This window comes from Mustela lutreola, chromosome 7 (assembly GCF_030435805.1).
Source record: "Mustela lutreola isolate mMusLut2 chromosome 7, mMusLut2.pri, whole genome shotgun sequence".
NCBI classification, from domain to species: Eukaryota; Metazoa; Chordata; class Mammalia; order Carnivora; family Mustelidae; genus Mustela; species Mustela lutreola.
The window spans coordinates 100,156,670-100,170,064 of record NC_081296.1 but is presented as its reverse complement, the minus strand read 5'-3'; the positions used below and the strand labels follow the sequence as shown (position 1 = coordinate 100,170,064).

The 13,395-nt window shown below is 37.3% G+C and overlaps 1 protein-coding gene across 1 annotated transcript; it reads right to left on the bottom strand.

Annotated features, from left to right (window-relative positions):
* Nucleotides 1-1,903: 1,903 nt before the first annotated feature.
* C7H14orf28 (chromosome 7 C14orf28 homolog) lies at nucleotides 1,904-12,921 on the bottom strand. Its single transcript, XM_059181993.1, has 5 exons — nucleotides 12,786-12,921; nucleotides 9,055-9,579; nucleotides 7,234-7,323; nucleotides 5,681-5,815; nucleotides 1,904-3,855 (listed from the first exon to the last, which is right to left on the bottom strand). Exons 2-5 carry the CDS (start codon nucleotides 9,576-9,578, stop codon nucleotides 3,672-3,674), a joined length of 933 nt encoding a protein of 310 aa, XP_059037976.1. The 5' UTR covers nucleotide 9,579; nucleotides 12,786-12,921; the 3' UTR covers nucleotides 1,904-3,671.
* Nucleotides 12,922-13,395: the final 474 nt, after the last annotated feature.

The following is a 13,395-nucleotide window of genomic DNA, read 5'->3' as shown; positions in this document are numbered from 1 at the left end:
GAACTAGTTAGTAAGGCACCATGCCATTGAGATGAACTTCAAAATCTTTTTTTTTTTTTTTTAAGATTTTATTTATTTATTTGACAGAGATCACAGTAGGTTGGGGGGTTGGGAAGCAGGCTCCTTGCTGAGCAGAGAACCCGATGTGGGGATCGATCCCAGGACCCTGGGATCATGACCGGAGTGGAAGGCAAAGGCTTTAACCCACTGAGCCACCCAGGCACCCCTCAAAATCTTTCTTGATTGTAGCTTTTCAAACAGAAGAATTGGTGCTGATTTTAAATGTTAGAGCATTGACAAAGGAAGATGAAAATATAAATGTTTGCTTTGGCTGTGGTTCAGCAGCAATAATCACAGTCATTTTGCATGTACTGCTTACCCTTTATGCCTATAGCACTATTATTTTTCAAATAATTAAATATCACTAAATCATTTAATTATAATTTTAAACTGTTGATATGCTCAACATGTACAGCTTTTCCTTTATGTGTTACAAGAGTTATCTGCTTATATAGCTTAGTTGTTTACTCATACTCTAAGAATGAAATAGAAAATGAGAGTCACCCTAAGCAAGCATGCCTATGGTAATTATCTTTAGTTTTTCTTCCTCTTTGACTGGATCAGTATCTGAGATCTGATATATCAATATCTGAGAACAATATCTCAGATATTAAGTCAACTATAATAATAACGAAAAGCTACTTTAAAGGATAAATCTAAGTAAGATTACTTGCTAAACTGGGGTCAAATGTTTCTTTTGCTGCAAAGAATTTTGACATTCCTTTTTTTTTTTTTTTTTAAAGATTTCTATTTATTTATTTGACAGACAGAGAGAGATCACAAGTAGGCAGAGAGAGAGAGAGAGAGAGGAGGAAGCAGGCTTCCTGCTGAGCAGAGAGCCTGATGCGGGGCTTGATCCCAGGACCCTGAGATCATGACCTGCGCCAAAGGCAGAGGATTAACCCACTGAGCCACTCAGGCGCTATTTTAATTTGCTTTATTTGTCCTTTATCCCCTTCTGATTGAGGCCAGGGTTTTAAAATCACTTTTCCTCTCCCCATAAGGTTGAGTTAGGGTTTTTGGCATTTTTATTAAAAATACACTCTGGGAGGGGCGCCTGGGTGGCTCAGTGGATTAAGTCGCTGCCTTCGGCTCAGGTCATAATCTCAGGGTCCTGGGATCGGATCTAGCCCTGCATTGGGCTCTCTGCTCAGCAGGGAGCCTGCTTCCTCCTCTCTCTGCCTGCCTCTCTGCCTGCTTGTGATCTTTCTCTGTCAAATAAATAAATAAAATCTTAAAAAAAAAAAAATAAAACATTCTGGGGGCTCCTGGGTGGCTCAGTCAGCTAAGGGTTTGCCTTCAGCTCAGGTCATGATCCTGGGGTCCTGGGATTGAGGCCCACATCAGGCTCCCTGTTCAGCAGGGAGTCTGCTCCTCCCTCTCCCTCTGCTCCTCCCCCCTCATTGTGCTCTCTCTCAAATAAATAAAAATCTAAAATAAATAAATAAATAAAAATCCTGATGATTTCTTCATGTTTTTCACTTCTTCCCCTCTCCCCCGACCCGCACCAGTATTCCAATTTTTCTAAGAGTGTTTAAGGTTGTAAAGAATTTTCCGTACCCTCACCTTCACATCTTGCAGATAATCTAATTTAATTATTTTTCACCCCTTTTCTACCCACTGTTTGGTCAGCAGGGGAAATTGTTTCTATCTGCCAACCAACCACTACTGTAACAATAAGCTACCTATTATCCTTAAAATCCAACCATCTTGGGGTCCAGAAGGCATACTTAAATTCTATTACATGTAAGTCCATTATTGATAGGAGCAACTGCCCAAATAAATAATTTAAAAGAAAATATCTAGAAAGTTCATTAGTAACAGAGAATCTGGGAGACTTGCCTCTGTATGAAAGAGGTAGAAAAAAATATATTTTTTATTAGCATGTTCAAGGCAGTCAAGATTTTAACAAACATCTTAATCCTCACAACAACCCTGTGAGGTAGGTAAAAGTCACTGTTTTGTGATAAGCTAGTATTATTCCAAATAAAGTGCAATTCTTAAAAGAATAACCTGCATTAGGAATAATTACGCTAATGAACCACATATATATACTAATATTTGTTTTTGTATACTTTGATTCATGCAATAAGGTGTCCCCATAAAAATTCACTGTAAATCACTGTCAAAACATGTGGGGACTATTTAAATAAACTCTGGGGTAGATTTTTTTTTTTTTTTGTAAAATAAATCACTATTTTTAATCTTATACAAGACATAATTTTCACAGTATTCGCTCAAAGTGAGGCATTCTCAGCATTGTTATACTCACATTTATTCTTTTTTAAGTTACTTCAACATGGCACCAAGCCAATGTAAGATTTAATTTCCTCAACTAAATCTTACCAATTTGGTATATGGCAGTGAACTGTGTTGTCATGTAGACATCTCCAAGTATACTGCATGCAGTCCCAACCCAAAATCTAAGATGGACTGTTTATTGAAATTAAATACTAAAGTAAATGGTGATAAACTGCAAAAAGTATTTTCCCTTGAAGAGATTACTAATTTTTTTTGCTTAAAAAAGGAAGAAAGATCTTAGGGTTTTGAAAACAATTTCTGATAATTATAAAATTCTAGTGATTTGTATTGCAAATCAAACCCTCATGCTATCAGTTTACTACTTACAAGGAAGCCAGCAGTTTGTACTCCAAAAGTTTAGGTTTTTTTTTCTCTGTGAAAATATGATTTAAGAGCAAAAAATATATATTCTAGGCACCATTTTCTCTTAAATATATATTTAAAGTATATTTCTATCGTTAATCCAGCATTAGTAAGCATCCTGTTGCCTGATATTTAGTTGTCTTATCTTCAGAACAGATTTTTATTAGAGAATTTCCATTACATTTAATTATGTTAGATTAGTTATATATTTTATTTGTAACAATAACTTTAATTAAGCTTGCAAGTTTTAGTTAACACTTAAAATGAGTTAACACTTAAAATGTGGCAGCTTTATAATACTTCAGAGCAAGTGGTTAAAGTAATATGCCATTATAGAGAAATAATTTAAGCCCAGAAAAACATTCTCACCAAAGTATTTTTAAAAACTGCTGCAGGGAAATTAGGCTAATCAATGAGTAAAAAAGATTAAGCCATCTATAAGTTCTACATTCAAATCCATACTAGATCCAACAGTGCACTTTGGATTTTAGTGAGGTAGGGCAAAAAATATAGTCAGATACATTTTGAACTGTTAAATTTATATAAACTGAAATACTGACTTGTACCCAGGTTTTATTTGAATATCCAAAAAGAAAAACCGAGAATTCAAATGATGAAGTATTTTCTTGCTTTCAAGGACAGAACTGTAAAAATCTTTTGAGTATGTATAAATAAAAAATACAAAGGCTACAAGATATATTTTATTTCAACATAAAGTATGCTTATATAAAAATTACCCAGGACATAGAAAAAAGAAATACAAATATTTTTGCATAGATTCTCCATATATAATATTTACCTGGGGCTAAACACTGGAAAATACACCTCTGAAACTAGTATAGTTCAACTATTTCCTTGGATACCAAGTATATACAAAATAAAAGTCCTTCATCTGGGGGGGAGCATGGGCAGGAGGGAAAACAATTTAATTTAGCATCAGTCTATATTTATTTCTCTGTTGCTCGAATATAAACCAATGATGACAAGAGGAGAAACTCTGGGGGTTTATTTAACAAAATTAAATTCACATTTCTGAGGCCATCGTAGTGCATCCAATGTCCATCAATCTGGAAAGCTGCAGAATAATGATGTTCCTCTTTGTTAAATAATGTGGCACCTTCCAACAAATACCTGCAAATTAAATGACAAAGTGTAGCAAAAAGACAAAACTTTATTTTTAAACATTTTTTTTTTAAGATTTCATTTATTTATTTGACGGAGATCACAAGTAGGCAGAGAGGCAGGCAGAGAGTGAGAGGGGGAAGCAAGCTCCCCGCTGAGCAGGAAGCCAGATGTGGGGCTCGATCCCAGGACCCTGGGATCATGACCTGAGCCGAAGGTAGAGGCTTTAACCCACTGAGCCACCCAGGCCCCCCTATTTTTAAACATTTCTTAAGTGTTTTTTTTTTTTTTTTAAAGTAGGCTTCACACCCAGAGTGGAACATAGGGCTTGAACTAACAACCCTAATATCAAGACCCGAGCTGAGATCAAGAGTCAGAGGCTTAACCAACCGAACCACCAAAATGCTCCTTAAATTCTTAATTAAGGAATAAAAATATTGCTGTTATTTATATTCTGGTATCTAAAAAGATATCTGTCAGTAAAAAGCACATACTATAACTGGTAATTTGGAGTAAAATATTTAAAAATTTAAAAACTGATATAATTTAAGAATTTTGAAAAACATTTTAACAATCTGTGTCATTCTATTAAATGATATCTGTATCATTCTATTAAATAAGAGAAAACCTTTTAAAGGCAAAAAGTTAAAAGACTCTGTATGTCCTAACTTGTATGCAACAGACATTTTTATCTCTAATGCTGAAAGTAACATTTTTTGTTTAAACGATGACCTCCTATTAAATACTACTTTGACTTGAAATACAAGTAATAGCCAGTCGTTACTGTTTACTATGTGTCAGGTACCAACCTAAACACTTTATATGTGTTATCTCATTAAATATCCCAACAATGTGCCACATAAATATTGTCATTTCTGTTTATAAAATCAAGAAACTGATGTGTAAGCTGGTTAATTTAGGACCCAAGGTTACATAGCTTGTAAAAGGTGGGGCTGAGATTTGATTCAATTCTGTCTATTCCATAGTCCAACTATTATGCACATTGCCAGAGACTAACCCCCTGAAGTAGATTCTAACCTTATTCGGTATACAGAATAATAGTTACCTATGATTCTTTTCAATGATATTTTCTTAAGGGCTAGTCACAGTCATGACAGAACAGCAGTAAAATAGAAAATAAATTTACTTATTAGTTTTATAAAACATACCAAAAAATACCTACTTGTTTTCAACATTTTGAGGAACCTCCATGCTGTTGAAAATAGAACTGCCCTATGACCCAGCAATTGCACTACTGGGTATTTACCCTAAAGATACAAACGTAGTGATCCGAAGGGGCACTTGCACCCGAATGTTTATAGCAGCAATGTCCACAATAGCCAAACTATGGAAAGAACCTAGATGTCCATCAACAGATGAATGGATAAAGAAGATGTGGTATATATACACAATGGAATACTATGCAGCCATCAAAAGAAATGAAATCTTGCCATTTGCAACAACATGGATAGAACAAGAGCGTATCATGCTTAGTGAAAAAAGTCAAGCGGAGAAAGACAACTATCATATGATCTCCCTGATATGAGGAAGTAGTGATGCAACATGGGGGCTTAAGGGGGTAGGAGAAGAATAAATGAAACAAGATGGGATTGGGAGGGAGACAAACCACAAGTGACTCTTAATCTCACAAAACAAACTGAGGGTTGCTGGGGGGAGGGGGTTTGGGAGAAGGGGGTGGGGTTATGGACATTGGGGAGGGTATGTGCTTTGGTGAGTGCTGTGAAGTGTGTAAACCTGGCAATTCACAGACCTGTACCCCTGGGGATAAAAATATATGTTTATAAAAAATAAAAAATTAAAAAAAAATACCTACTTGTGATCAGATAAATCCAAGTAATATGGTACATATGCCAGATCTTCAGATTTCCAATGCTGCATATTTAAGACAACAAAAGGGGGTGCCCCATGGCAGAAAACTCGCTGGGAAAATTCTCTTAAGCCACCACACCTAAAATCGAAAAGAGACATGAACTTTATTACACTTGAAACAAAACTGCCTTTTATCACTTCTGGGTTGTCTTTATTAGTTTCCTAAAAAGTATAATTATCTATTTTAGGTGTGGTTCATGGTGTGGCTATATTAGTATTTTTATTATCTATACCCAGAAGTTTATAAGCTGTGAGATTCTATATAAAAGAAATAATACTTTTCTTTAGAAGTAAATTATTTAAAAATTTAAAGAATAAAACCCTAGGAAAAGCTAGCTATTTTTTTTTAAGCTTACAAAACATTTAATTTTTTGAACTGATATAAAAGCTTTTATATGTCTATACATTCCCCCCCCCCCCTTGGTTGGTTTCAAATGATAATACTGGCAGAGAGGTAAATAGTAGGACTCTTCCAGTCCTCTTTATATTGTATAAAATTCCCTAATTGCATTTTTTTTAAAGATTTTATGTATTTATTTGACATGCAGAGATAGAGACAGCGAGAGACGGAATACAAGCAGAGGGACTGGGAGAGGGAGAAGCAGGCTTCCAGCTCAGCAGGCAGCAGATTGGATGCAGGGCTCAATCCCAGGACCCCAGGATCATGACCTGAGCTAAAGGCAGATGTTTAAAGACTGAGCCACCCAGGTGCCCGTAATTGCATCTTTTTGCCATGAGGATGAGATAAATTCTGTTTTCTTAGTAGTCTCACATATTAAGGATATGGATCAGAATACCACAAATACAGTAAAATCTCGATTAACCGGAATACTCAGGACACAGTATTTTGTTTCATAAACGTTACTGATTAAAGCATTAACTAGAAAACCATTTAGTTTCAGTATTTCCTGTTAAAATACATTAGATTACTTTCTGGACTTAAGTACAATTAATTGAATATATTTTATTCTTCCTTCCTTTTGTGATTAATTAGCTGTAAGGCCATCCTTCTAAATCTTAATTCTCATTGTACAATACTGTAGATATAGAAATTGTTAAGAGACTGGGATGAATATGTTCTGCCCCTTTTAAATTTTTTTAAAACTAAGTTAAATTTTTTGGTTGCCATTTACCTCTTTCTCCTAAATGAGGAATGCAGAAAAAAATCCAGTTAATTGGGAGTCCGATTAGCTGGGTTCCGGTTAACCAAGGTTTTATTGTACCTGCTCAGCAGTGGGGAAAAAAAGAAAAGGCATTTGCTTTGTATTCATCAAGTAACTGTAGTATGATATTCTATATAGTGAAATTTTATAATGACAACATAGCATAAGATGGAAAAAACACTAGGTGTTAAGATTCCAAAAACACTAGGCTTCTAACTCACAAATACTTGTGAGTTGCTATTTCCTGAAGTATTGACATCAAAGAGCCTATCTGTTCAGGTTTCTTTATAAAAAATAGAAATACTTTGATCTTAAATGTCTATCATATACTCACCCACTCTCTTCACACAGTTCAATCCTGGAACAGAATAACTCATCCACAGCCAGTCGTATCAAGTTTCCATGAGGAATTTCTTGGGGAGGACTACAACAATTACAAAATGTATGTAAGAATTGCTTTGGAAATTTACATGTTAAATATTTATTAGGATAACCAATTTTACAGATCAATTCATTATTAGCAAATCAAGTAAAAAATTATAGCCTGTTTTTCATCTTTTTGTTATAATTATAGCAATCAGTTGAACTTAATAAACATTAATGCATTAAGTTTTCCAAGAAACATTAAATCTTTCTGGAAACTGTTCCTGAAATATGCAGTTGTTACTTAAAAAATTTTTTGAGAGGTTCTGGTAGAAGGGATTGTGGTCTTGGGGAAGAAAGGAGGACCCAGAATTAGGAGAGCTACCGATTAGGTACATGACTAAATGCAAATTACAGCCATTGTTGGCTACTATTACTGGATTTGTTAAAAAATGTCTTCCTATATACTTCAGAGATTGTTTTAAATATAGGACTGAAATATAGGCAAAAGCCTTAAAAAGTTATATATATATACACACACAAATATATGTATATATACACATATATTTTTATGTATATATTTTACATATACATAAAAATATATGTATACATATACATAAAAATATATATGTGTATATATATACACACATATTTTCAGTATGATGAAAAATATTTTATTGAGCTTAAAATATTAGCATTAATATTGGATTATAAATACTAATTATAGTTTCAAAATATACACAAATTGATACTAGTTTTTGAAAAGCAAAACAGATTTCTAAAATGCTTTTTAGTTCATTACAATTTAGAGTAATGAAACTTTCTTCCCTGACAGAAATTTCAAACTCAACGTCATCATATCAGCAATACAGGAAATGGACAAAGTGTATTACAGAAACAAGAAACACATTAATTGACAGATTCTAAAAAGAATATAATATCTTCAGTTTTCCATAAATAGCAAAATGTTACAATATTAAACTAAATATGTTCTAAAGAAATGTGAATTTAGTAAGTTAGGGTATGTGATGTATATTCCAAAAGGGAGTATTTATTAGGCTGCTTCTGTGGACCACTGGGTCAAATACATTTTCAGAAAACAATGTGTTTGGGTTTTTCAGTCCTGTTTTTCTACTGGCAGTTACTTTTTTCCAGCTCATGTCCCCTGGGGGCTTTAATGTTTCCCAATACTCTACTAGGCCATGCCAGTTTGGCCTTCTTCCCTATCATTTACCAGCCTGGAGGTCTGCCTTCTCTGTCAAAGCCAAAAATATTCAGCAGGCTATCAGCACTTCTCCTAGCCAGTGAAAAAGCTCCTAACATCAGTATCCTCTCCAGGTATGAAGATTCGAATTTTGGGGTTTCTGTCTATAATTATACTCCGGCCATGACATGAAGGAATACTTTCACTCTTCTTGTTCATGTAAAAACAGCTTACCCAACCGAAATCCATTCAAGAAGTGAACATTCCAATATAGCATTAAATGTTCTTTAAGAGGTTATGTTTATGAAACAAACAATTATCTACACAGTGATATTAGCAATTCAAAGCAAGAATAAAACATTTTGCATACGAATTCATTACCTTTCAAGTGAAATAGTTATCAGTTGGTTTTACAAACTCAATCCCAAGATATTTGGATTAAATAAACAGTATAGTCCTGCATTTGTGGGGTTGCAATGTATAAGTAAGTAATTATACAAGGTCTGTACTTAAGGAAATACTTTATAGCAGCATTCATTTAAAAAGTACATTATCTCTGCTAAAATGACAGACTTCAAAGCAACTTACTTTATATTAATTGTGCGTTGCTGATCTTCCTGCACTCGAGTTGGGCATCGCCAGTTGGAACAGTAACTCTCTTGTATGGTAGACATGAGATTTTCGAGATTTTTTGTAAAATTATCATGTTCATTCCCAAATAAATCAATTATTAATGAAGCTTTATGAACTTCAGATTTGTATTGCTGTTTTTCCATCTTGTCCCAAATCCAAAGTAGCTTCACAGTTGTGAAACTATAGGTGTCCATTAAATAAAGGAAACAGTCTACAAACTCTCTACCTAAATGAAGAGAGAGTTCCCTGGGGAAATTTTCATTTTCATTAAGAATGACATATAATAACATCAAGAATCCATCTATGGTGCAGGTGTTTTTCAGTCTTATTTCAACATAGAGTGGTGTACAGGATACTGCTTTGCGGCCAGCTTTGATAGTAAAAACACCTCCCCAAGGAAGAACAGGCCTCCAAAATGAGCGATCTTGGTTATAGTTATTTTTAATTGATGCTTTGATCTCTTCAAACAGTGTCTTCATCCTGCATTTTAAAAGTTTAAGATGGAACATGTAAATTTGTGACTTCCTATGTTAAATGCTTGAAATATGTTTTTTTTTAAAATATTTTATTTATTTATTTGACAGACAGAGGTCACAAGTAGGCAGAGAGGCAGGCAGAGAGAGACAGAGAAGCAGGCTCCCCACTGAGCAGAGAGCCCAATGCGGGGCCCAATCCCAGGACCCTGGGATCATGACCCGAGCCGAAGGCAGAGGCTTTAACCCACTGAGCTACCCAGGCGCCCCTGCTTGAAATATGTTTAAATGAAAACAAACCTATCTAAAGATTCAAATTAGGGGTGCCTGGCTGGCTCAGTTGGTAGAACATATGACTCTTGATCTCCTGATTTTAAGTTCGAGCCCCAAGTTAGATATAGGGATTACTTAAAATTTTTTTAAAAAAGGATTCAAATTAAATTTGGTCAGGAGGCCTACCAATATAATGAAAAAAATTAAAACAAGTCAAGCTGAGCCTTTTTTTTGGCAATGTGCATGGCCTCTGGAAAGACCATTAAGAAGTGCAATCTTTTTTGAGGTACAGGGTGAGCATTTGATGAAACTTTTAAACTAATTATATTGCAGATTTTATCTTTGATATAAGGAAGACCCTGAAATAAAAAATTCTAAATGAAAAAAGCTATTTGAAAATGCAATCCAAATTTGGTTGGGTGCATTCCTAATGTAAACCTCTTTCTCCCTTCAAAATATAAGCTGTGCTTCATTTCCCTTTTAATATATACCTGATTCCACTTATGAAACTGCTATAATGGAATTCTTAGTTGGGCTACAGAATAATGGCCAATTATATTTTAAAGACCACATATGAAAAGTAATCCCAGAGTACTTAACTGAAGAGTTGCACAGCTGATACAAAAATCATTTCTAAGCACTTTGGGATTTTCACTTGCAATTTAGGACCATGCTTGATATTTTATAATTCTAACTATAGAGCCATGCTGTGAGGATCTGATTCAGAACTTGGTAAAGTAATCTGATTCCCTCTCTTTGCATGCTTTGGGAATGAACTGGGGTGTCCTCCCTATTTAAACTGTTACTTATTGTTTCTCCTAACCTTGATGTTAGCTAAGCAATTTGTTCTTAGTCATTGATTGTATTGTAAAAATATGTTCCTGTCATGTATGTTATACAAAGCAGAATTTTAAAAAATTAAAGAATGAGGTCCTTCCTAATGAAACTGAATTGAAAAGATTGCTTTACTTGGTACAATAAATGTCTAAACTAAAAACATCACAGGATTTCTCAATGGTACGTCTATGGAAAAGTATATTTTCATGAAAAAAGAAAGCAAAGCATCTGAGGAAGTGGAAAAGAGAAGTCACAGACTGAGGTGTCTTATTTTGACTATCTTTTCAGGTGCCACACATATCCTCCCAAGCACAACATAAATCCAATACTGAACACTGCAGACCTCCATGTTTTATTTGTGTCAGAAATAAAGTTCAGGGACGCCTGGGTGGCTCAGTTGGTTAAGCAGCTGCCTTCGGCTCAGGTCATGATCCCAGCTTCCTGGGATCAAGTCCCACATCGGGCTCCTTGCTCCGCAGGGAGCCTGCTTCTCCCTCTGACTCTGCCTGCCTCTCTGTCTGCCTGTGCTCGCTCTCGCTCGCTGTCTCTCTGACAAATAAATAAATAAAATCTTTAAAAAAAAAAAAAGAAATAAAGTTCACATGGCATAAAGTATAGAGTTGTTGAATCACTATGTTGTATACCTGAAACTAATGTAACATTTTGTCAGCTATACTTCAGTTAAAAAAAACAAACTGTTTGACACTTTAAAGAAATTAAATTCAAACAGATTTCACAATACTAGCAGACTGAAAATTCAGTTCTACAATGTATTAAACGAGGGCGTGCACGCACACAGTATTTTCGGCTTGAGGCAAGGCTGTGGACTCTAAAATATTCAACACTATATTTAGTCTTAAGTGTAGATGTTTATTCATAGTCGGTAACATGTTGTCAGCTCTAGTCAACCATTTAGGTAATTAGAGGGCGTGGCAAATCAGGAGCCTTAGGCAAACCCAAACGGTTTCTTCTTAATGTTTCTGAAGATTAAAATAAAAAAAATCATATGGCATTCAAATACCTTTGAAAATGAAAATAACTTTCTTTATGGTTTCACTTATTTCTATTTAATTTTTAAAAACTTTGTAGCAAGGTCACAAGCCTGAGCTCAGATTTCCAAATGTTGCATTGGGAAGGAATCATAAAATCTCTGCACTATTTTTCTTCAGATTATCTTTAAAGCATGACCAAATGAGTAACTACAGCAACAGTTATACTTAACAGAAATAAACTACAATTATATATATATATATATATATATTATGAAACTAACTTCTTCAGCCTATCTTTGCGGGGGAGGAAAAGGGCAGGGGTAGAGAGGATTCAAAGAACTAGAGGACACCTACTCGTTTCAGCATTAAGGTGGTGATTTGTTATAAAGTAAATTAAAACAAAAATGAGTAAAAAAAGGTTGTGAAATGGCTGCAAAGAGCTTTACTTAAAATTGTCTTAAGATTTCACCACATCGTCGAAAAGACTGTTTCGTTAAGCTGTGCATTAGAAGCCCTGGAGGATATATCCTGCTGGCATCATTGTCCTGATTCAACAGGCCCCTCCAGTTTAAATAAACCTGGAAAACTCCCCCGACCTTTATTTCCTTGGCAAAACGACACCTTTCTTTTGCGGTCATTTTCAAGGGTGAAAATCTGTACTCCACACTGGTCGGGAGGAACAGACCATTCGCCCTAGACACTGAATGCCGGGCTCCCTAAGAGCTCGGCGGTCCCATGGATCCCCTTTGAATCAGCACCCCGAAATAACCTAAAAAAACGGCCACGCGCTCCCCCTCGAAGGAGCGCGGGGCTTCGGGGCAGGGACGTGCGGCGCGCGCGATGGGCGCCCGCCTCCGTCCCCCGCACTCCGGACACGCCTACCCCGCCCCCGGTCCTCTGCGCCCGCGAAGGCCTGGCACCGAGGGCTGGCCCCGCACGGCTGGCACATCCCCGAGCCTGGAGCAGGTGAAACGGCGGGGCAACCCTGCCCGCGTCCAGATAGTGTTCCCCTAAGCGCCTGGGACTGCGGGCGCTGGGCTAGAGGGCCGGGCCGCGGAAGGCATTCCCACACCGGCCATTCTCCGTCCACCAAGTAGCCGACTTATCGTACCTCCCCGGGGACCGAAAACCGCCGGTGCCGCCGCACCCGTCGCCGCCGCCGCTTGCTCATGGAGAGCCCGTGCTGCCGCCGCCGCCGCCGCTTCATCTACTAGCACCGTCCGCTGTCTGGGCCTCCCCGGTGTGAGTGCGGGGCTCTGGCACGGCCTCCATCGCACCCGCCGCGGCGGGAGCCACAGCAGCTCCAGCGCCCAGGCCCGATCCGACCCGACCCACGGAGCCAGGACCGCAGGACGCGTAGCTTCTTATTACGGAGGAAGATTCGGCCTGACCTCCGCCCCCCTCCCCCCAGCCCCTAGCACCCAGCCGCCTGACGGCGCTGCTGCGCAGGCGTGAAGACGCCCCTGCCAAACGTGCGTGTGTCGGTGTGTATACAGCGTCCAGATTCGCCCAATAGAAACCAAAATCAGGTGCGGGGGGGCGGGACTTTGAGAAGAGGGGCGGTGTTCCAGTTAGAGGGTGGGAAGGGCAGCCGGAAGTGGGCAGGACTTGCGTGGAGGCGGAGCTTTGTTGGCAATCCAGCCTGGCTTTTTGAGGTTTGTATCCTTTTAGGACCTTGATTTTAGTTTGCTTCCAAGTCTTGTCTTCTTAAATTCTTAACT